We start from the raw sequence: 26,115 nt of genomic DNA, 5'->3' as shown, positions 1-26,115 counted from the left end.
CGTCAGTCTTCCTTTCTTCTGAGGGCGTCGGTTCTGAACGTGGAGGCTTTCGAGTGTCTGTTCTTTTCATACCACAATCTGAGGAGAAATTTATTCAGAGCCGGTCTAAAAGGCTTCTCCGTAGATGGCCAGCTTTCCCCCGAGTGTTAACGAGAAGTTAATTGGTAAGATGGGCGGATTATACCTATATACATATGTATAATATAATTTACAGTAATATATAATATTACAATATATTGTATATGCATATAATATTAATAATATTAATTTGTAATACAATATAATACAGATAATACAGTATAATAATGTTAATTATATATTATATATTACATGCAATATTAATAATAATATTACAATATATTGATATAGTACAATATAGTAATTTATTGCCAGTATTGTGCTATGCTAATAATATAATATTGTATGTAAAATTTGTAAAATCATAACCTGTTTTGATGTTTAATAGGCTTTTTCTTAATCTCTCCTTATTATCCAACATATTCGCTTATCCAACGTTCTGCCGGCCCATTTATGTTGGATAAGTCAGATGCTACTAAATGTATATACACACATGCATATATACATATGAACAATATAATTTACAATAATATATAATATTATAATATATTGACTATGCATATAATAATATTATTTTGTAATACAATATAATAATGTTAATTATATATGATATATTGCATGTAATAATAATAATAATATTACAATATATTGATATAGTACAATATAGTAATTTATTGCCAGTATTGTGCTATGCTAATAATGTAATAGTGTATGTAAATTTAATTTGTAAGCCGCTTTGAGTCCCCTTCAGGGTGAGAAGGGTGGGATATAAATGTATTAAATGAAATAAATAAAATAATTTTTTAAATTAATATTAATATTAACCTCCCTTTTAATAAGCATAATAGGTTGGGCCTGGTTGCAGTGGAGATAAAAATATGCATGAGTTCCATGGGAGGTGTTGTTGGGAGGTGTTAGCTGGCCCTGATTGCCCCCCCAATCAGGAAGCAGCCAGGCTTTGAAGCTGCGAGGCTATTCAATGCTAATCAAGGTGGCCAATGGCAACATTCGCACTTGCCTCCAACAGTCTCCCACCCTGGACATCTCTGTTGAAAGAAAGTTTGAATGTTTCCAATTGTCCAACTTGATTAGCATTGAATGGCCTCGCAGCTTCAAAGCCTGGGGCTGCTTCCTGCCTGGGGGACTCCTTTGTTAGAATGTTCACCACAGATATATAAACCCCACTGGCCTGGTTTCAAACAGACCTCCCAACCTCTGAGGATGCCTGCCATAGATGCAGGTGAAATGTCAGGAGAGAATGCTTCCGGAACATGGCCACACATCCAGGAAAATTCACAGCAACCCATTGATTCCAGTCGTTGACAACACTTTGTGATTGAATGTTGAGCTTAGATTGGGGTCCCATTGTCATTATTATTATGCTTGCTTTTATTGCTGAGATGTAAATATATTACTGTATTTTTATGTCTTATCGTTGCTGTTTGGATATGCAAAAGTTTGGTACTGCTTTTAACTCTCATACTGAAGACTTGATGTCAAAATGTTTTTTTTTTAAGGCTTCAAATTGTATCTTGCCCAGACTTTAAGAATTGTGCTATATTGTATATACTGTACATGAAATATTGATAATGGTATTATAATGTAATACAATACTAATAATAATGCAATTTATCTGCATATTTATTTATATATTTGACATATTTATATCCCGCCTTTCTCTACTCCCAAGGGGAACTCAAGGTGGCTTACATACAGCAGTTGTGCAGTGCCTTGGGCATAAAAACACAAACATGACATAAAATTATATTAAAATGGATACAGACACAAAAGCATAATTGAAATACATTCCAATGTTAAGACACGTCATCCAAGGACAAGGTCTGAAGCCATTCCATAATCAATTGCATGATTTCCAGATAAAATTATTGCACTGCGCTATTTATCAAAGCCCTGCTCCCACAGCCAGGTTTTTACTCTAATTCGAAAGGCTAGGAGGGAGATAATATTACTAACAATATTGCAATATAGTGGTATAATACAATATAGTAATGTATAATGCCAATATTGTGCTATGCTGCTAATATAATATATTGTATGTACATATATGGTAACTTGTAAGTCCCCTTCTGGGTGAGATGAGCGGGATATAAATCTTGTAAATAAATAAATAATAATAATAATTATTTTTTTACCCATGTGGTCCAAGCATAATGTCTTGGCAACTGTTGGAAACTAGGCAAGTGGGGTTTATATATCTGTGGAATAATGTCCAGGGGGGGAGAAAGAACTCTTGCCTGTTTGAGGCAAGTGTGAATATTGCCATTGGACAGCTTGATTAGCATTGAATGGCCCTGCAGTTTCAAAGCCTGGCTGCTTCCTCCTTAGGGGAATCCTTTGTTAGTAGGTGTTATTTCTCCCACAATGGACTTTAATCCACAGATACATAAGCCCCACTTGCCTAGTTTCCAACATACCTCACAATCTCTGAGGGTGCCTGCCATAGTGGGTGAAACGTCAGGAGAGAATGCTTCTGGTACATGGCCATACAGCCTGGAAAACTCACAGCAACCCTATGTTTCAAGACTTTTTTTGGTAGACTTGCATGAAGCCCAGAGGAGTGGATCGACGACAGATAGGAGAGGAGAGGATTAAAGTTATTGATTAAATTCGTGTCTGTGGAGGTTTTCCAAAATCTGAAATGTAGAATATTCCTAGCCCCATCCTTTTGAACAAGGGGGACACAACTATGTGGATAGACAGTAAAGAGGATTTTGGATTTTAGAAGTCGACTCTTTGGCTCAAGCTAGTTTGGCTATCTGTGGAGTGGGCGTTTTTTGGCGCCTCGCAATTGCAGCGCGGGATCCGAATGCCATGCCGCTGACGGAGTGGAGCGCTTTGTGTGGGCAAGTGTTACATAAAGTTTGGGATGTCGATGGGCGTAAACGGTTGGAGCGCTTCCATCCAAGCACTTGTGTTGGACTACAAAAGCCATGCCCTGTCAGCAAGGCAGCTGAGCCGGGAAGAGTAGGGACTGCAGCCTGGAATATATTTACTTTGAAAAAAGGCCTTGAATTAAACACCCAGTTGACACCAAATCCGATCTGATCTTGGAAGCTAAGCAAGGGGAGCTCTGGTTAGTACATGGATTGAAAAATCACCAAGGAATAACAAATGATGTAAGCTATGGGTTGCTAGGAGTTTTCTGGTCTGTATGGCTATGTTCCAGAAGCATTATCTCCTGACGTTTCACCCACATCTATGGCAGGCATCCTCAGAGGTTGTGAGGTCTGTTGGAAACTAGGCAAGTGGGGTTTATATATCCTACTCTGGCCCCATCATCCATATTGGCAGGAGCCTGCCACTCCCAAGTAATAGCCCCACTCTTCTGTTTTGATTAATATGTTGCGCGTCTATTTTAAAAGTTACTTAATTGTTTTGTATGTATTTTAATCTTGTAATTTTGTATTTTGTTTTATGGATATGTCAACTGTTGTCCCCATGTAAGCCGCCCCGAGTCCCTTCAGGGAGATAGAGGCGTGGTATTATAAATAATAATTATTATTATCTCTGGAATAATGTCCAGCATTGGAGGCAAGTGTGAATGTTGCAATTGGCCAGCTTGATTAGCATTGAATGGCCTTGCAGCTTGGAAGCTTGGCTGCTTCCTGCCTGGGGGAATCCTTTGTTAGGAGGTGTTAGCTGGCCCTGATTGTTTCTTGTCTGAAATTCCCCTGTTTTCTGAGTGTTGTTCTTTATTTCTGAGGAAGGAATTGGCAAAACGATTTCTGAGGATTCCTGTCTAAGAAAACAATGAGATTCATGAGGTTTCTATAAGTCGACAGTCGAATTGAAGGTTCACGTACCCACACATCTACATGCTTGGCACTTAAGGGTGGGGTTTGTTATGAAGTGTAAAACAAGGCTGTGTTTAGACCTCTCTGGAGAGATCTGGATAAGGAATGTGTTTGGTTAACACACCAGTTAGGAAGTGCAAAGTAATCTTGAGATTTCGGAAAGATGTGTGGTTTTGATAGTGAAGATATCCTGTTGTTACATGCTTGCATGTGTTTGTAATGTACGCATATCCTAACCCTGCATGTGGTTACAAAACAAAATGCCAGTGTTGCCTGTGTGAACCATGTAGGTGTGATGTGGGAAGGAAGCTCTTTGTGCGAATATGCGTGTGCAATAGAAATAATTGGTTGTAGATAGCAAAGCATAAAATGCTACCTTCGCTTAGAGGAAATATGCCTTCCTCGTCAGATGTTCTCCAGATGTGTTGTGTTGGTCTCGTAGCCATAATGGCTGGTGATACTTAGTGTTGAGGGCACCATCTCTATGTCTCAAGATTGGAGAAGGTTGCTAAGAAGTACTGGGTTATTATTACAGTATTATTATTATTAATATTATTAATATTACTTATTATTACATTATTTTATTATTTCCCTGCTATTATTACTATTACCATATTCTATTATTTTCATTGGGTTGCTGTGAGTTTTCCGTGCTGTATGGCCATGTTCCAGAAGCATTCTCTCCTGACGTTTCGCTCACATCTATGGCAGGCATCCCCAGATGTGGTGAGATCTGTTGGAAACTAGGCAGGTGGGGTTTATATCCCTGTGGAATGTTCAGCTTCAAAGCCTGGCTGCTTCCTGCCTGTGGGGAACCGTCTCTTGGGAGGTGTTAGCTGGCCCTGATTGCTACCTGTCTAGAATTCCCCTGTTTTCTGAGTGTTGTTCTTTACTGTCCTGAAATCCACAAGCATGTGGACAATTCCAACAGAAAGGAGGAAACCATGAAAATGAAAAAAATCTGGCTACCCGTATTTAAAAACTCTAAAATCAGGATAGTAAATAAAGAACAACGCTGTGAAAACAGGAGAATTCCAGACAGGAAACAATCAGGGCCAGCTAACACCTCCCAAGAAAGGGTCCCCCACAGGCAGGAAGCAGCCAGGCTTATTATAATATAATAATAATAATAATAATAATAATAATAATAATAATAATAACTTTATTTTTATACTCTGCCAACTTACCATAGCAGTTCGAAAACATGCAAATGTGCGTAGATCAAGGGGGGGGGGGTTTACTGTTTTGGATTTTCTTTAATAGTGGCCAGTTTTCATATAAGGGTTGCTTTCCAACTTTATGGCGTTCACCTCTCCCCTCCTTAGGCAAATGGCTGATAGCAGGCCATCCATTATGTGTCCTAAGCTCCTCATGTAGACACGTGGCCCCCCTCCTCCCTCCCTTTTGCAGTGCTTACGTGAGAAACAACATCCAGCCTACATGCGGGGTGTGTGTGTTGCCTCTCCTCGTGGTTCTTTGTATTCTGTTCTAGAGAAAATACATAAGTGGTACAAGAAAATCCAGTTTTCTTTTTTTTCATTTTGTACTCTCCTTTAACTGGGAAATATGGGTTGAAATAGAAGCAGTCTGGCAGTGAAATCCGTAGTCAAGTAGTAACAGAAATGTGTTATCGAAGGCAGCCATGGCCGGAATCACTGGGTTGCTGTGAGTTTTACGGGCTGTCTGGCCATGTTCCAGAAGCATTCTCTCCTGACGTTTTGCCCACATCTATGGTAAGCATCCTCAGAGGTTGTGACAACTTCTGATGATGCCTTACAACTTCTGCCATAGATGTGGGCGAAATGTCAGGAGAGAATGGTTCTGGAACATAGCCATACAACCCGGAAAACTCACTGCATAATAATAATAATAACAATATCAATAACTTTATTTTTGTATCTCCCCTCCATCTCCCCCGGACTCAAGGCAGCTCACATGGGGACAAGCCCAACAACATAAGTTAAAAAATTAAAGACATTATAATTACATAAAACAACATAAAGCATATCAACAGCAATTAAAACCTGGATGATGATGATGATGTTCGACTTGTGATTTTGTGATACGAAATCCAGCATATATTTTGCTGTTTGCTGTGTCATACTGTGTCTTTGTGTCAAGATGATAATAATAATAGCAACACAGTAACAGAAATGTTCCACTCAGAAATGGATTGCATGTTCTCAATGGATTTGGAGAAATCTCAACGGAGAAAGGATTTGATGTTCTCAGTGTGAAATCTTGCACACTTTGAATATTCGAAATTCTTGGAACCTGAAGAATTGAAGTTTCAGATATTTTTCGAATTTTGGAATACGTAATGAGGGGTCTAAACACAATATTCATTTGTGTTTTAATTCCACTTTGAAGGTGCTTTTATGCAAAGTTTGTAATAACTTTGTGCATTAGACAAAATATGTGTACATTTGCCTGTCAAGAAGAAAATGTATCATTTATTCGAGTTTTGTGCATGTTGACATTAGCACTATGTAGTATTTGTCAAAGGGGTGGAGTGAGTAAACAAAGTAAAACTAAAACAGTCCAAACAAATTAAAATAGGTCCAGTGATATTTTGACACCATTACCCAAACATGAATATGAGAGTGGAGATACATTGTGTTAAACATTTCTGTATTTCTCATTTTTAGGGAGATCACGAATCGTGGGAGAACTTCTAGCCCCGGCGTCTCCTTTTGATAAAAAGTGTGGGCGAGAAAACTGGACCGTCGCCTTTGCTCCAGATGGCTCTTACTTCGCTTGGTCACAAGGCCACCGCATAGTGAAGCTTGTGCCCTGGTCCCAGTGCATTCATAACTTGTGAGTACAGCCTGTTTGGAAAGCTTTGCCTTCTGTTGGACTGTGTTCCTTTTCGCCTCTAAAACAATAATAGGAACTGGAATAATAATAGAAAAGGTGAGGGTTGGTAGTCAAACATTTTTGGTCTGTTTCACTGAGTCTAAATATAAATCAGTGTGGATTTGAGAGCAAGAATTGTGCCATCTTAAAAGAATATGTGAACCCAGGGCTCAGCTAACACCTCCCAACAAAGGATTCCCCGATAGACACCATGTTTCCTGTGTCAATATAACAGTATAGTTATATATAATATTGCTATACTAATATAATAATAATAATAATTTTATTTTTGTATCCCGCCACCATCTCCCCAAGGGGACTCAGGGCGGCTTACATAGGGCAAAGCCCAACAACACAACTAAAATGTAAATTACAGGGAAGTGCAATTCACAGTGTAAATAGAATAAAATAGAATTAAAAAAACAACGCTATAACAACGTTATAACAACGTTATAACAAATAAAAACATCAGTCAGCAACCAAACACAGTTCTGTTACCTTCCTAGGTGGGTGGGTTAATTGCAGGTTAATAAATAAAGTGCATTGATCATATGGCAGCAGATAAGGACAGTAATAAAGTGCAGGAATAGATTATTGGACTCGGTTGGGGCTAACTATCTGAAGGACTGTCTATTCAAAAGCACAACGGAACAGCAATATTATATTGAATATACATATGATATTGATAATAATTTTGTAATGTAATGCAATGTAATAATAATACACTATTATAATTGTATATTATATATTACATGTAATATAACTAATAATATTGCAGTATAGTGATATAGTACAATATAGTAATATATAATGCTTATATTGTGCTATGCTAATAATATATTGTATTTACATATAACTTGTAAGCCACCCTGAGTCCCCTTCAGGGTGAGAAGGGAGGGATATAATGTTGCAAATAAAATAAATAGGAATCAGCCAGGCTTTGAAGCTGCAAGGCTATTCAATGCTAATCAAGCTGACCAACTGAAACATTCACACCTGTCTCCAACAGACAAGTTTCTTCCACCCTGGACATTATTCTACAGATATATAAACCTCACTTGCCCAGTTTCCAACAGACCTCACACCCTCAGAGAATGCCTGCTACAGATGTGGGTGAAACGTCAGGAGAAAATGCTTCTGGAACCCATCCATACAGGCATCCTCAGATGTTGTGATTTCTTGTGTGTTTTGCTGGTGAGATTATTTTAAAGCTTATTTGCCTTTCTAAAGTGTTGGCTGTTTCTCCCCCAGTTCGCTGCATGGCGTCAAGAACTTTGTCAACTCCAGCAATTCTAAACTTTCCAGGCAGAACAGTGATGACAGCCAGAAAAACAAGCCTTGTGAGCAGATTATAGACTGCGGCGATATTGTCTGGAGTCTCGCGTTTGGATCCTCTGTCCCTGAGAAGCAGAGCCGATGCGTGAATATAGAATGGCACCGGTTCAAGTTTGGCCAGGACCAGCTTCTCCTGGCAACAGGCTTGTCCAATGGGCGTATCAAAATCTGGGATGCCTATACTGGTAAGGGATATCTTAATATATCATACTTGGATCCTGTTTGCCTTTGTTACAAGACAGTTGGGGAATTTGTGGCTCTCTAGAAAATGATGATGAATGACAGCTCCCATTATACTTAGGACTGAGGCTAAGAGGAGCTGGAGTCCAAACTCAGTCTGGAAGGCTCTATTTTTCCTGCCATACTGTAGGAAATGTTAATATAGTGCCTATTATTATTATTATTATTATTATTGTCCTGGTTTTAATTCTGTTGATGTATTTTATTGTTTTATGTAGTTATAATGTTTTTAACTGATTGTTCTGTGTTGTTGGGCTTGTCCTCATGTGAGCTGCCCTGAGATGGAGGCGGGATACAAAAATAAAGTTGTTGTTGTTATTAATATTAATATTATTAATATTTCTTTTGAAGTCATTTTTTGTCTCATGGAGTGGGTTGTGGGTTGCTGTGAGTTTTCTGGGCTATATGGCCATGTTCCAGAAGCATTCTCTCCTGACGTTTCACCCACATCTATGGCAGGCATCCTCGGAGGTTGTGAGGTCTGTTGGAAACTAGGCAAGTGGGGTTGATATAACTGTGGAATAATGTCCAGGGTGGGAGAAGGAACTCTTGTCTCTTGGAGGCAAGTGGGAATGTTGCAGTTGGCCAGCTTGATTAGCATTAAATGGCCTTGCAGATTTGCAATGCCTGGCTGCTTCCTGCTTGAGGGGGAGTCCTTTATTGGGAGGTGTTTTCTGGCACTCAGAAAACAGGAACTCCAGGGAGGAAGCAATCAGGGTCAGCTAGCACTCCCCAACAAAGGATCCCCCAGGCAGGGAGCAGCCAGGCTTTGAAGCTGCAAAGCTATTCAGTGCTAATCAAGCTGGCCAATGGCAACATTCACACTTTCCTCCAACAGGCAAGAGTTCCTTCTCCCACCCTGTATATATAAACCCCACTTGCCTAGTTTCCAACAGACCTCACAACCTCTGAGGATGCCTGCCACAGATGTGGGTGAAACGTCAGGAAGGAATGCTTCCGGAACATGGCCATACAGCCCAAAAAGCTTACAGCAACCCAGTGATTCCGGCCGTGAAAGCCTTCGACACCACAATTTTATTTAGCCCTGATAACTAATTACTAGGGAAGGAAAAAAGGGACAAGAGGCATATGCATTTAGTGTTTGAGTAAACATGCTGGTTTGGATTGAACCTTGGGCCATTGCCCTGAAGGGAGATCTTGTCCTTTCTGCTCATTAGTTTAATATTTCTGTAGTACTGACCCAGGTAATTGTTGGCTTGCAATTGTAACTTCCGTCTATTGCCTTAAATGTGATCCTTTCATATGAATTGCTTTGATCTGCGAACAGAGCCGGATCTTTGCAGCAGCAACTTTTCACCCAGTTAACTTCCCAGTCTGGGCGAAAATTAATCGCCGGATTCCTTAGAGCCATGATAGCATAGCCCATGGTAATCCTTGAACATCAAACAGGCTGCCAAGCTGCTTTTCTGTCAGAGTAAACCTTGGCACTGTATGGAAGATAAGCTTTCCTGGCAGTCGGTCTAGAAAGCTTATCCAGTAGATAAAACAAGTATGTTACTAGAAATGATCAATATTTTAGGATCAAAGGTTAACTAAATAAAATATTTGACAGCATCAGCTAATTCAAAGTATAAGGGAAAAACGTTGTGTGTTTTCTGGGCTCTATGGCCATGTTCCAGAAGTACCTCACAACCTCTGAGGATGCCTGCCATAGATGTGGGTGAAACGTCAGGAGAGAATACTTCTGGAATATCGCCAGACAGCCTGGAAAACACACAACAACCCTGTGATCCCGGCCATGAAAGCCTTCGACAACACAACGAAAATCATATGTATTTTTAAAAGCGTCCTGGTTGTCGAAGGCTTTCATGGCTGGAATCAATACATAGCTGTGGGTTTTCCGGGCTGTATGGCCATATTTCAGAAGCATTCTCACCTGAAGTTTCGCACATTAACATTGAATAGTCTTGTAGCTTCAAAGCCTCGCTGCTTCCTGCTAGGGGAAATCCTTTGTTGGGACGTCTTAGCTGGCCCTGATTGTTTCCTGTCTGGAATTCCTCTTTTTTTCTGAGCGTTGTTCTTTATTTACTGTCCCATTATTTAATGGCTGGAATCCCAAGGTTGTTGTAGTTTTCCGGGCTGTATGGCCATGTTCTAGAAGCATCCTCTCTTGATGTTTCGCCCACATCTATGGCAGGCATCCTCAGAGGTTGTGAGGTTGAAATCAGATTGTTTTGGTTGTGTGTTCCTGCATGGCAGGGGTTGGAGTGGAATGGCCTTTGCGGTCTCTTCTATGATTCTCATGAAATTAAAAGTGGACTCTTTCAACAGGAAAGCTCCTCCTTAATTTAATGGACCATACAGAAGTTGTACGAGACTTAACGTTTGCTCCTGATGGGAGTCTGATACTGGTATCTGCCTCAAGAGACAAAACCCTACGAGTGTGGGACCTAAAAGATGATGGTACGTAATCGCAGTGGGAGATCATTTCCACGAACCTTTTCTACCTTGAAGCAACTGGGAGGGAAGAACCAGAGTTGTGGTTATGAGATCATGTAATAGGGTTATGTGTATAATGGTATTGATGATCCTTTGTATGCCATATGCTGGTAGTCAAAGAAATAGTCACATTCCACCATGGCTCCTGTGTCAATATAACAATATAATAATATATAATACTCATATTATGTTATACAAATAATATAATATATTGTAAATACATATAATATTGATAATATAACATAATACAATATAATAATAATACACTATTATAATTGTATATTTATATTACATGCAATATTACTAATAATATTGCCATATAGTAATATATAATGCTTGTATTGTACTATGCTAATAATAGAATATATTATAACTTGTAAGCTGCCCTGAGTCCCCTTCGGGGTGAGAAGGGCGGGATATAAATGTCACTGATAATAATAATAATAATAATGTTTCAGCTAGGGAGCTGAGCTGTTAAACCATTGAGTGACAAAGTTTAACAAAGCAAGGTTTGAAAAGGAGCTCCCTTGGACTGAGATAACACAGTTAAGGCATCTCACATTTGGGAATGTTGATTGGGTCAGATGGATCAGTGCCAGCTTTTTTTGGCCTGATTTAGAGCAGATCAGGAAGCAGCTTGGGTTACTTGTGGTCACTTCCATTTCTCGGCTTTGACTTCCTTACTGGGCTGAACAGGATTCCGCTGCTTTCTTCTAACCAACCCTGCAAAAACCTGCCCTGCATGGAAAGAAAGCAAGCCCCGATTCTACCAATATTGCATAACAAAGCAGGATGACGGGGGAAGTCCTATGATCTTGATTTGTGGTCTCAGTCTCCAGTTTACTTCTGTGTTTTCCCCCTTTTTGAGCTTTGTTTCCCTAGTCATGTGCCAAAAAGGGAACTGCTTTAAACTCTAGTGGAAAGGGTGGCATAACAAATACAGAGGCATTGCATTAAACTATGCAAAAAGAGGGGAGTGTGTTGCTCCATGTATTCAAGTATCTACAGATATGCCAACAAGCCTATTTCTCATATGAAGAATATGAAAAGCACTGTTTATACATAATGAAAAATGCCAAAAAATAGATTTATTAAATACTTTTTTGGACGGGTAACTAGTCCAAGCCACTAACATCTCAGTCTGCAAGTTTCTTAAATTGTACTTATCAATTTGATTAGTGATTATTATTATATCTTTACAATAGATACATAACCTGAGGTACAATTTATAATATTTGCCCTTCATCTTTTATAATGCTGTAATTCCGTTTCACAATATTGAACACAGACACTCTTTTGATATCATTCATTTTCCACTTATTTCAGTCTAGCAAAGTATTTTTAATGTGTTTTAAATGTATGGATTATTTTCCTTATGTAAGCCGCCCCGCGTCCCTTCGGGGAGATGGAGGCGGGGCACAAGAATAAAGTTATTACAGTAGAGTCTCACTTATCCAAGATAAACGGGCCGGCAGAACACTGAATAAGCGAAAATTTTGCATAATAAGGAGGGATTAAGAAAAAGCCTATTAAACATAAAATTACATTATGATTTTACAAATTAAGCACCAAAACATCATGTTTTACAAGAAATTGACAGAAAAAAGCAGTTCAATACACAGTAATGTTATGTAGTAATTACTGTATTTATGAATTTAGCACCAAAACATTGCAACATTGGTTACAAAAACAATGACTACTAAAAGGCAGACTGCCTTGGATAATACAGAACCTTGGATAAGTGAAGCTTGGATAAGTGAGACTCCTTATTATTATTATTATTATTATTATTTGCTGATACTGATAAACCATGGTGGCTGAAACCAATAATGAACCTTACGCCCCAAAGTTTCCATTGTGCCCCATAGAAATCTTTTCAGTTCTTGCAGGAAGGGCTCCACTGTCCAAAAACAGATTACGGAGAGAATAACAACAACTCTCTTCTTCTCGTGGTTCGAGGTGAAGGGCAGCATAGTTAAAAGTGCAGATAGAACATAATATGGTTGAAATCCATATATTAAAACACACAGAATAAAGATTGACACCAATACTAATGAAATGCAAGGTTAAAATAATAATTAATATATTGTACATACATATAATATTGATAATAATGTTATAATGTAATACAATATAATACTAATAATAATACAATATAATAATATTAATTAATTCTATATATATAAAAGGGTAATGAAATTTCGGCCTAGGACAAAACAACAAAACTACACATCCCAGGAACACTAAACTTGGCAGCACAACCCCTCATCCACGCCTCTGTGTTCATACAACAAAAAGCTCCAGCTACTCCAGAAAACGGCCAGGCTTTGAGACTGCAAGGCTATTCAATGCTATTCCACCTGGCCAACAAAGGATTCCCATAAGCCACAGCAACGCATGGCCAGGCAAAGCTAGTATATAATATATTACATGTACTGTATATACTTGAGTATAAGCCGACCCGAATATAAGCCGAGGCACCACAATTTTACCACAAAAAAACTGGGAAAACATTGACTCCAGTATAAGCCGAGGGTGGTAAATTTCAGAAATAAAAATAGATACCAATAAAATTACATTAATTGAGGCATCAGTAGGTTAAATGTTTTTGAATATTTACATAAAGCTCAAATTTAAGATAAGACTGTCCAACTCTGATCCAATCATTATTCTCATCTTCTTCCATGTAAGTGTATCCTTTTAATAATAATGGAGTAAAATAATACATGTAATAATAGTAATAATAATAATAAATACAGGAAAATAATACAAGTAATAAGTACAGGAAAATAATAAATGCAATAATAATAATAATGAGATCAGAGTGAAATAATAAATGTATTAATAATAATAATAAAAATAGAGTAAAATAAATGTAATAGTAGCAACAATAATAGAGAAAAATAATAAATGTACCATATATTCTCGAGTATAAGCTGACTAAAATATAAGCCAACCAGGACCCTCACCTGTGTATAAGCCGAGGGGGGCTTTTTCAGTCTTAAAAAAGGGCCGAAAAACTAGGCTTATACTTGAGTATATACAGTAATATTACTAATAATATTACAGTATAGTGGTATAGTACAATATAGTGATATATAATGCTAATATTGTGCTATGCTAATTAAATATGTTGTATGTACATATTATTTGTTAACAGCTCTGAGTGCCCTTCAGGGTGAGAAGGGCAGGATATAAATGTATTAAATAAATAAGAACTCAAGATCTTTAGACATTACCCATCAGTGTTGCTGATACTAACTGAACTTTATCTCCCTCCCTTGTGTTTTGTAGGAAATATGATGAAAGTATTAAGAGGGCACCCAAACTGGGTGTTCAGCTGTGCTTTTTCTCCAGATTCTTCCATGCTTTGTTCCGTGGGGGCCAATAAAACAGTAGGTATCCAAGTTTCGTGATCCTCCGGCTTGTATTTTGATTGTGAGCAAAGCAAATGATTTCCAATGGTAAAATGAAGCCAGGCTTGTGCTCGGTGTCCTGTTGTATGATAAATGATGATTTTGTTGATGATGACAATGCAAGGAATTGCATGCCTTTAAAAAAAACCCAGTAAGTTAACACTTACTGTGCTGAACATGCATTGCTTTTAGGTTAAGAGAAATCTGGGTATACTTTTTGCCAAGTGGCTGTGCGCATCTCCATCTGTTCTTTGACTTTAAAAAAAGACGTAAGAAGTTTTTATAGTTTGAAAAGGCTATTAGTTAGATTTAGCAGAAAATAACAGTAGTAGCCTAGTAGTTACAAAGTGTTTACTCAGTGAATGGCAAGGAAATTGAGATCGTTCTGCATAGAGTTGTATTGCAACAACCTGATACAAAACATAATGCAATGTAATTGATTGACATTAGCAAGTTGCATTATACAATGAAGTGTAGAACCAGTTTTTATAGAGAGGCCAGTAGTTATACATTTATAATCTTAGTTATGCTTATTTAAGAATGCATCCCCAATGAAATCAGTTGAGCTAATGTCTGAATAAGCACAGGATTGAGCTGCTAATATAGTCTGCCCTCCAGATTTGCGGGTTTGATTTCTTATTTGCGGATTTGATTGATATGGTCTTTAGGGATCTCTAGGTCCTCCAATGCAGCAGCAGTGGACCATAGAGTCACACTGGAGAACCTTAGAGATTCCTAGAGAGTATTTATTGGTGTTGTTTACATTCTCATGGTGGTCTTGCACCCTTACCTCTGGTGAATGTGGAAGGCTGACTATATAGAGAGATTCTGATCAATTCTAGATAGGATTAGTCGCAGGGTGGGCAACTTGTATCCTCTGAGGCCAGTTTGTGTGGTCTGGAATCTTCAGTCCTATATTAACAATATTAAATATTTATTGATTTGGAAGTAATGCTGAAAACATTAAATTTCTAAAATATTCTTCAAATAGTTTATATAAGTGTTGTTGAAGACTTTCATGGCCGGAATCACTGGGTTGCTTGTGAGTTTTGCGGGCTGTATGAGCATGTTCCAGAAGCATTCTCTCCTGACATTTCGCCCACATTTGTAGCAGGCATCCTCAGAGGGTGTGAAATTAGGTCAGTGGGGTTTATATATTTGTGGAAGGTCCAGGGTGGGAGAAATAGCTCTTGTCTGTTGGAAGCAAGTGTGAATGTTGCAACTGATCACCTTGGTTAGCACTGAAAAGCCTTGCAGCTTCAAAGCCTGGCTGATTCCTGCCTGGGGGAAAGGAGGGAACCATAACAATGAACAAAATCTGGCTACCAGTATTTTAAAAACTCTAAAATCAGGACAGTAAATAAAGAACAACACTCTGAAAACAGGGGGATTCCAGACATGAAACAATCAGGGCTAGGTTAATATCTCCCAACAAAGGATTCCCTCAGGAAGCAGCCAGGCTTTGAATCTGCAAGGCCATTAAATGCTAATCAAGATGATCTATTGCAACATTCACACTTGCCTCTCTGCCACCCTGAACATTCCACAGATGTATACACCCCACTTGCCTAGTTTCCAACAGACCTCATTACCTCTGAGGGTACCTGCCATAGATGCAGGTGAAACATCTGGAAAGAATGCTTCTGGAAAATGGCCATACCGCCCGGAAAACTCACAGCAACCCAGTGATTCCGGGTGTGAAAGCCTTCGACAACACATTGTCTGTAAATAGTTCCTATTCCTTTTTAAGACATGGACTCAGATTTGATTCAATTTTGTTTGCTAGCCAGAGTTGCAGAAAGGTTACACCTTCCTTGATAAGTCCCTAAAAATCCTCAAAAGGCTGCACGATATAACTTAGCTATATGTGCATACATCAGGCTGGGACTGGTATGTGTATATATTATATATGTGTGTGTGTGTGTATATATATATATGTATACATATTTATAGATACACACATGAGGCCAGGATTTATGTTTGCGAACATTTCCCAAGTGGCCGTCAGTTGTTGACCAAGTTGTCCACCCTGTTAAGAACGATAGCTTTGATAGTTTTTGTAAGTAACTGAAAGATGCTATTTCTGTTTAGTTCGATTTGAAAAGAAAGCATAATTGTAGAGGATTATTAAAAACCAGACCCTTGAAACTAGAACAGATGTATGCATTGATCTTGTAGGCTGTGTGTTTTCCATAAGCTTCTTGCTTTCCCTGTCACAGGTGGTGGCAGCAATATTGGTGTGATTGAGGGTAAGCTGGCACCACTCAGACAAGCGCACAATGGTGTTAGCTGGGCAGAAAGATTGGCTCCTCTGGCTACCAGGCTGGAGGCGAACTTTACCCATAGGACGAAGTAACCCTTGCCTTCGGCTGCAGGGTGTCCTGTACGTACGCAGGTGCTGGTCGATGTCCACTTTCTGCTTTTCCCCCCCCCCTTTCTGTTCTTTTTTTGTAATTTCATTTTCACATTGGTGACGTCCCAACGTTTGTTTACGTTGGGAGTCTGTTAATGAGCCAACGCAGTCGACGTAGTTTATTATGACTGACTTGGAACACAATTTCATAATGACGTAACTCTCTAGCAAAATATTAAGTTGTTTTGTACAGATACTCTTGAAATATTGGTAATATTAATAAAGTAATACAATATAATAATAATAATAATACACTATTATAATTGTATATTTATATTACATGTAATATTACTAATAATACAATATAATCGTATAGTACAATATAATAATATATAATGTAGTGCTTATATTGGAGCCCCAGTGGCGAAGTGTGTTAAAGCACTGAACTGCTCAACTTGCAGACCAAATGATCGCAGACCGAAAGGTCGCAGGTTCAAATCCCAGGAGCGGAGTGAGCGCTCGCTGTTAGCTCCAGCTTCTGCCAACCTAGCAATTCGAAAACATGCCAATGTGAGTAGATCAATAGGTACCGCACCGGTGGGAAGGTAACGGCGTTCCATGCAGTCATGCCAGCCACATGACCTTGGAGGTGTCTACGGACAACGCCGGCTCTTCGGCTTAGAAATGGAGATAAGCACCAACCCCCAGAGTCAGACACGACTGGACTGGGGAAACCTTTACCTTTACCTAGTGCTTATATTGTGCTATACTAATAATATAATATATTGTATGTATATATAACTTGTAAGCCGCCCTGAGTTCCCTTCGGGGTGATAAGGGCGGGATATAAATGTCGCAAATATAAATAAATAAATAAATAAATTTTTAAGTTCTTTGCCTGTTCCTGAGGTTCAGGATGGCCAGTTAAAAAAAATAAAATTCATCCCTGTGCCATGAAAGCACTAAAAATGCAAGCACATTTCTGTATACGAAACCCTGTCATGCCTTGGGAAATTCATCGCCCACATTCCCCCACATACAGTAGAGTCTCACTTATCCAACATTCGCTTATCCAACGTTCTGGATTATCCAACGCAGTTTGCTTCCTGCCCCGATCCACAGCTGTTTATCTAGGCAGCAAGGGTTGAACTTTTTATGGATTTAATTTCTAACAATCTTGCTACTCTAAGTTCATTTTTTTTGCAATTCTATCTTTTTTGTAGTCAATTTTTTAGTAGCCAATGTTTTTGTAGTCAATGTTTTCAATATAATGCAATGCTTTGGTGCTAAATTCATAAATACAGTAATTACTACATAACGTTACCATGTTTTAGACTACTTTTTCTGTCGATTGGTTATAAAACAATTTTTGGTGCTTATTTGTAAAATCATAATGTAATTTGACATTTAATAGGCTTTTCCTTAATCCCTCCTTATTATCCAACATTTTCACTTATCCAACGTTCGGCTGGTTTATGTTGGATAAGTGAGACTCTACTGTATCCTTAAATTGCAATATTGTACAAATGCACAAATGCATGTATTTTGCACTAAGCCGTGCCTGTTTTATGTATTAACTGAGACTTTTCGTAATGTTATTGATGCTTTTAAAAACAAAATTATGTAAATGTTTAGTAACTTCATGTAATGTTCTGGAAAAAAAATTGCCGACGTCTTGTCCTTGCCCTTTTTTGCTTCCGGTATCTGTTTCTCTTCCTAGGATGACGTTGGCGATTCCAAGCCTATTGTAAACTCACTGGGGAACCCACGGGAGTAACCATATGTTAACCTTCCTTTTTTCTGTCTGTATTTCTTACAATATTGGTAGACAATTGGGAAACTCCCTCAAATGGGAATAGCAGTACTTAACATTACTACCGTATATCTTTTAATATAAAGCATACGTAACACTTGGTTTTTAGTTAAAGATGCTGTGAAGAAATGGGAATGTTAGTACTTAATATTATTACTGTATATCTCTGAAGTTAAACATAAGTAATGTTTGGTCTTTAGTTAAAGAAGCTGTGTAGTTAAGGTTTATTTACATATGTATGTGTGTATATATATATTGGGCTTACGTTATAAATAACACTTAACCCGTTAGTTTTTGCATGTATGCTTCATTTTATTAATTTACCATGATTCTGGGTATGACACTGAGCATATATCTTAATTATCGTGATTCGTAATGCTTGGCTTTAATTATAATGCTAAGTCAAACTAGCACGAAGGCCTAGGGAGGGGGATGATGGGATAGCAGGACTGTATGAATGGCTGCCTTTGCCAGAGCAGAGCTATAACATTGGCCTTGTTTACGTTTCAGGTGTTGCTTTGGGATATGGATAAGTACTCCCTCATCCGGAAACTGGAAGGGCACCACAACGATGTTGTAGCCTGTGAGTTTTCCCCCGACGGAGCTTTGCTGGCTACAGCATCCTATGACACCCGTGTCTATATCTGGGATCCGTACGTCGGAGTGATTCTGAAGGAATTTGGGTAATTATTACTAAAATTATTAAGACCAAGGGTATGATGGGAATGGCAGGAATGGTGGGTTTGGATCCTAGATTGCATTTAATGTCTGATTTTCTATGAAATGCTTCTCCAGAAGCCTGGAAAGAGAGTATGTTGTCTAAGGATTTCATGGCCAGAACACTGGGTTGTTGTAAATTTTCTGGACTATATGGCCATGTTCTAGAAGCATTCTTTCCTGACATTTCGCCTGCATCTATTTTGATAATATTTTACAAATAACTTCAGTGGCTGGAGGTTATGGATATCTTTAAATGGTGCTTATTGTATATTTTTTAATTGTTTTATTTGATACAGTAATTAGATTTTTATATTGGGATATCATGTTTTAACTGATTATGTAGTTGGATGTTATTTGTATGAATTTTATATGTTGTTTACCGCTTTGAAACCCACCCACGGGAGAAAAGCAGGATAGAAATGTCTCAATATAACTATAATAATATATAATACTCATATTATGCTATACTAATAATATAATATAATGTATATACATATAATATTGATTATAATATAATACAATATAATAATAATAATAATACACTATTATAATTGTATATTTATATTACATGTAATATTACTAATAATATTGCAATATAGTGTTATAGTACAATATAGTAATATATAATGTTTCTATTGTGCTATGCTAATAATATAATATATTGTATACACATATAATATTGATAATAATAATACACTATTATAATTGTATATTTACAGTAGAGTCTCACTTATCCAAGACTCGCTTATCCAACGTTCTGGATTATCCAATGCATTTCTGTAGTCCATGTTTTCAATATATCATGATATTTTGGTGCTAAATTCGTAAATACAGTAATTACAACATAACATTACTGCATATTGAACTACTTTTTCTGTCAAATTTGTTGTATGACATGATGTTTCGGTGCTTAATTTGTAAAATCATAACCTAATTTGATGTTTGATAGGCTTTTCCTTAATCCCTTCTTATTATCCAAGATATACACTTATCCAAGCTTCTGCTGTCCCGTTTAGCTTGGATAAGTGAGACTCTACTGTATATTATATTATATTACTAATAATATTGCAGTATTGTGCAGTACAATATAGTAGTATATAATGCTTTTATTGTGCTATACTAATAATATAATATATTGTATATACATATAATATTGATAATATAATGTAATACAATGTAGTAATAATAATACACTATTATAATTGTATATTTATATTACATGTAATACTAATAATATTGCAATATAGTGGTATAGTGCAATATAGTAATATATAATGCTTCTACTGTACTATACTAATAATATTATATTTTGTATGTACATATAACTTGTAAGCCGCCCTGAGATATAAATGTTGCTAATAAATAAATCATCATCATCATCATCTATGGCAGGCATCCTCACAACCTCTGAAGATGCCTGCCATAGATACAGGCGAAACGTCAGGCATACACCTTTTTCTGTTCTTCGTCTCAGAGAGCCCTTTTGAATGCTTCCTAGTTAATCATTACATGCAAAGCCAAGGCTTGCGTAGCTGCTCCGTGAACCGATGTTCCTTTCTTGCCCTCAGGCATCTGTTTCCGCCTCCGACGCCAATATTTGCTGGAGGAGCCAACGACCGATGGGTCAGATCAGTATCTTTCAGTCACGATGGACTCCACGTTGCAACGCTTGCTGATGATAAGTGAGTATGGCGCAAAGCAGAGCTGGATTCTTCTGGCTCTTTCTAGCTGTGAAAAAAATGTCAGTTACCTCCCAGTGGCCTCCCAGGCATGTAAAACTCCAGTTCTCACTTCCATAGTCACCTCTGCTGTAGGTGAAACAAGAGGAGTATGTTTAGACATGGGGAATAGGGCGGTATATAAATAAAGTATTATTATTATTATTACTATTTTTATTATTATTTTATTATGGTCCTGTCGCTGATTTACGTAGAGAAGGAAAAACTATTTCTTTCAGTTTGTTTCTGCACACATGTGTGTGTGTGTGTATATATATATCTATACACATAATAAATGTGAAAATATGTATGTATGTGTATGACTCGAAGCTCCACTGATTGCTCATCCCAGGACCATTTTTGTCTCCCATATTGTTGGTTCTTGCTTAAGAAGATGCTGATCTGTCCCTTCGCTGTACATGCAAACACACAAATGGGTGTGTATCCTATTTTGGATACATATTACATAAGTGTCAATGCAGCATAACATTGCTATTACATAAGAGATACTATCCCATGATTGGAGCCAAGGCGACGCCACGGAGTCTCATGTTTCCTCACGGGAATAGGCTGCTCCATCCATATACCCATTGAGTCAGAAGAATTATTTATTCTTAGGCAGGACTTTCCATTTGATTGCCCTGAATTTTCAGTTATAGTCTTGACATGTTTAACAATAATAATAATAATGATAATAATGATAATGATAATAATAATATCTAGCATATCTTATTTGCTGTGTCATACAATGTTGTTGTGTCAATAATAATAATAATAATAATAATAATAATAATAATAACTTTATTTTTGTACCCCTGAAGGGACTCGGGGCAGGTAATATGGGGCCAAGCCCGGATAATCACAATAGAATGAAATAAAATACATAGATAATACATTTCATCAGCAGATGATAATAATAATCATCATCATCTATGGCAAGATAAATAATTCTGCCATAATAATAATCAAGATAAAAATACAATTATACACAGTAACATAGTAAAAATAAAATAGTGACAATGGTATAGTTAAACATACTTTAAACACCTAACAGGAGCTAATGGCAACGAACTGGGCCAAAGTGCGAGGAGTGTATATTGTAAACCCAATAGGTGAGGTAGATGAAAAAAGTGCTGCATTTAGTAGGAGAGTTGGGATGGGATAAACAATAAAATTATTTCCAACTGATGGAACAGAATAAAGTGCATCAGATATAGTGATTGTCACAGAAACGGGACCTGTAATAATAATAATAACAACAACAACTTTATTTTTGTACCCTGCCTCCATTCCCTGAAGGGACTCTGGAAAGTACAAAATTATACACATTAACATAGTAAAAATAAAATAGTGACCATAGTATAGTTAAACACTAGAGAAAAACAAACTGTGCCAAAGTGCACAGTGAATATTTGCACCTTCGTTGCAATTACAATCTCCTCTATGACAGCCGTGGGTCAAGGATCGCTGCAGTAAGGACATCTGCACCCTGTTTTTACCTTATAATAATAAAATAATAATAAAACTTTATTTATAACCCGCCACCATCTCCCCAATGGGGACTCGGGGCAGCTTACATGGGGCCATGCCCAGACACGATACAATATAACAAAATAAAACAATATATCATAACACAATATAATAGTACAAAAATAATCATATACATTACAACGCAAATCAGAGCAGACAGGGCGGGCCACATGAACATTTAATTAAAAACTCGGGAGAGAGAGGCATATAAATAAAGAGAACAGGGGTATAAGACGGAACAGTCCAAACAGTCCAAAGGACCTTAAGGAATTCAGCAGCGAGAAAGTGGAGCAAACGTAACCACAGGGACTTAAGTCTGTAATTAGTTGAGCAGTTTCTCCATGTTGCATCATTCTCTGGGAATCTTATGTTTATGTTAATGATAGTTACTCAGCAAAGGGGTATGTCATATGACGGCTGAACTTCTGGCATTTCGGAAGGCATGTTGCCTTTAGGCAAGTCGATGTTGAAAAGCAACTCCGTCACGGGTTTAGGAAATGCTTGCTTTCTAGATTAGCCTTGCCTCAATTTCATAATCTAGACTGGGAGCGTTGAGAACGATAGTCGTGAGCATTGGGCAGCCACCAGATTGGGAAAAGGTGGCGGAGAGAGAATTATCGAGATCTTCTCGAAGTTGCATCCCTTTTTGATGTACAGTGGTTAGGGTTAGGTTATACCTCAAAACCTCTGAGGATGCCCACCATAGATGTGGGTGAAACGTCCAGAGAAAATACTTCTGGAACATGGCCATACGGCCCGGAAAACACACAACAACCCAATGGCTTGCTTTTCTTTATCACGCTTTTGTCGTTCCTTTCTCATCTGTTTACTTGAATCAAACAACCCCACCCCACCCCTAACAACATCTCATTTCCTTGCTTGTTTGTTATTCTTTTAGGATGGTGCGGTTTTGGAGAATTGACGAGGACTATCCTGCCCAGGTGGCCCCTTTAAGCAATGGGCTTTGCTGTGCCTTTTCTACTGATGGCAGTGTTTTAGCTGCTGGGTGAGCAGGCTTTGAACCATATACATATTTATGTTCCATATGTATGTGTGTGTGTGTGTATATAAAACACAATTAAAATATTGTGTTGTGTTTGTCTATGCATATAATAAAAGTGAAAATATATGTGTATGTATGTGGCTGGGGTGTCCACTTACACAGATAAGCTCCCACTACTCAGAAGACACCAGTGGCCCTCCCTCCAATGACATTGCAGGTTATAGAGAACACTGTAAACATGTCCAAGAGCCCTGCCATCTTTTAAAAAAGTAGTTAAAACTATGCTCTTCCAGTTCACTTTTGAATAATCTAGTCCCCATGAACAAAACCTGAACAAATTTCACTACACCTCGCACTTTATTTTATTCTCTCCTGTCAGGAACTTGAAGTCCAACCTCACTCCAATTCTCATGGAAAATGTTAAGCACTTTGTCCTTTTACACCCCAAATGGCACACTATAATACATATCCTTGCACTGTCGCCTATTCCACCCTCCCCCACACTTTATTTTATTTGTTTTATTCTACTTCTCCCAATTTGGCGGTCCTCTGTGTCACTATTCTATGTTTTAATTGGTTTTTACTTTTATTATATTGTATTATATGTTTTTAATCTGTTTTATCCGGTTTAAGATGTTGTGGTACATGTATTTTATTCGCTATTACAGTAGAGTCTCACTTATCCAAGACTCGCTTATCCAAGGTTCTGGATTATCCAAGGCATTTTTTTAGTCAATGTTTTCAATATATCATGATATTTTGGTGCTACATTCGTAAATACAGTAATTACAACATAACATTACTGCATATGGTGGCGTAGTGGATTAAAGCCTTGTAACTTGAAGGTCGGGTTGCTGACCTGAAGGCTGCCAGGTTCGAATCCCACCCAGGGAGAGCACGGATGAGCTCCCTCTATCAGCTCCAGCTCCATGCGGGGACATGAGAAAAGCCTCCCACAAGGATGGTAAAAACACCAAAAACATCTGGGCGTCCCCTGGGCAACGTTTTTGCAGATGGCCAATTCTCTCACACCAGAAGCAACTTGGAGTTTCTGAAGTCGCTCCCGACATGAAAAAACAAAACAAAACTGCGTATTGAACTACTTTTTCTGTCAAATTTGTTGTATAACATGATGTTTTGGTGTTAACCTAATTTGATGTTTAATAGGCTTTTCCTTAATCCCTCCTTATTATTCAAGATATTCGCTTATCCAAGGTTCTGCTGGCCCGTTTAGCTTGGATAAGTGAGACTCTACTGTATCTGTTTTTTGGGCTTGGCCCTGTGTAAGCTGCCCTGAGTCCCTGCAGGGAGATGGAGGTGGGATAGAAAAATAAAGTTATTGTTGTTGTTATTATTATTATGGAATTTGCATGACCCCGCCACTGCCTCTCCCTTATCCCTTTCCTATTCTTTTCTATGGCACAGCAGACAGAGGAATTGAACATACTAGAGAGGTTTGGGGAGAATTCACCATGATTTATAGGAGTTGTAGGTACTGGGATGTATAGTTCACTAGCAATCTAAGAGCAGTCTGAACTCCACCAAAAATGAACCTGGAACTAAGACAGTTTTGTGTGTTTGTGTGTATGTATATACAAGAAAAGTGCAATATTTTACGCCTGCTATGTTTGTTTGCAGAACGCAAGACGGAAGCGTCTACTTCTGGGCGACCCCCAAGCATGTCCCCAGCCTCCAGCACTTGTGCCGCATGGCAATCCGGCGCATAATGCCCACCCCGCAAGTGGCCAAACTGCCCATCCCTCCCACAATCGTGGGCTTCCTGTCCTACCGGATGTAGGAGACAAATCAGCTGGGAAAATACCTAAAAGAAAGCGTTGGTCTTCTTTTTACGACCTATAAACAAAACCAAGGTCCTGAATGTTGACCCTATGGAGATATTTTTTCATGGAAGACAACAGTTATCAGGCAAAAAATTTTCCCAAAACATTCTCAACTGTGAAAAAATATGTACATAATTAGATATACGTTGCTCTGGTGTGTTCCCATGTATATCTCTTGTGATGGCTTTTTTATATATGGCATGTGCTGTGTGTGCATGTGTATGTGTATATAGATATATATAAAATATAGCTGCTTAGGTGTGTAAGTATATATGAGCATATACAATGCAAAAGCCGACCTGTGCCCCAAAGGGAAGATCTGCCATTTCACTTTGCACGAATTAATTATGTATATATCTGTATCTCTGGGGACACAAGCGTATACATTGGTGCTGTGTAAAATAGAACCAGCGGGTCTTGCCTTTGCAGCACAGAGTTATATATCGGCTGGCAAATACTCAGTGGCTTTTGTACCGTGTTTTTAGGGATCCAGGCCTGGCAGAATGGGCGCAACCCTAGGATCCGGAGTTGTGTTGAGGTGAAGGGAGACAAGCTTTAGTTCAGGCTGCATCAAGTCTAAAGGATAGAATTTGACCGGGCGGTTTCCACAAGCGGGTCGTCTTCAGGGAAGCCTTAATTTCGTCTAATGAAAGGTTAGCATATTTAGGGATACAAATGGACCTCCTTAATCTTTTGAAATCCAACTACTGTATCATGGCCTGCTTCTCTCTTTGGACTCCTTTCTTCACTTTGTTCTGGGACCTCTTTGTCATGTCAAGAGGCGACATGGGAGAACTACCAAAGACACACAATCATCTCCCCCGCCTTTGCTTTTGCCTTCTGGACCTGCAGATACAAAGAATGTATACGTACTACATAAAATGCCAATGATGCGTATTTTGTTTGGTTTGTTTTGTATTAAAGAAGTCTACAAAAA

At 38.2% G+C, this 26,115-nt stretch overlaps 1 protein-coding gene across 1 annotated transcript; it reads left to right on the top strand.

The window, feature by feature from the left end:
• Window positions 1–26,115, top strand: wsb1 (WD repeat and SOCS box containing 1). Its single transcript, XM_062958902.1, has 9 exons — window positions 1–164; window positions 6,542–6,710; window positions 8,001–8,269; window positions 10,617–10,748; window positions 14,079–14,179; window positions 18,877–19,049; window positions 20,655–20,768; window positions 23,233–23,340; window positions 24,976–26,115. The coding sequence occupies exons 1-9, from the start codon at window positions 125–127 to the stop codon at window positions 25,133–25,135; spliced, it is 1,266 nt and encodes a 421-aa protein (XP_062814972.1). The 5' UTR covers window positions 1–124; the 3' UTR covers window positions 25,136–26,115.

Source organism: Anolis carolinensis, unplaced genomic scaffold (genome assembly GCF_035594765.1).
Source record: "Anolis carolinensis isolate JA03-04 unplaced genomic scaffold, rAnoCar3.1.pri scaffold_7, whole genome shotgun sequence".
Taxonomy (NCBI): Eukaryota; Metazoa; Chordata; class Lepidosauria; order Squamata; family Dactyloidae; genus Anolis; species Anolis carolinensis.
The sequence above is the reverse complement of the archived record's forward strand: the minus strand, read 5'-3'. Positions and strand labels throughout refer to the sequence as shown.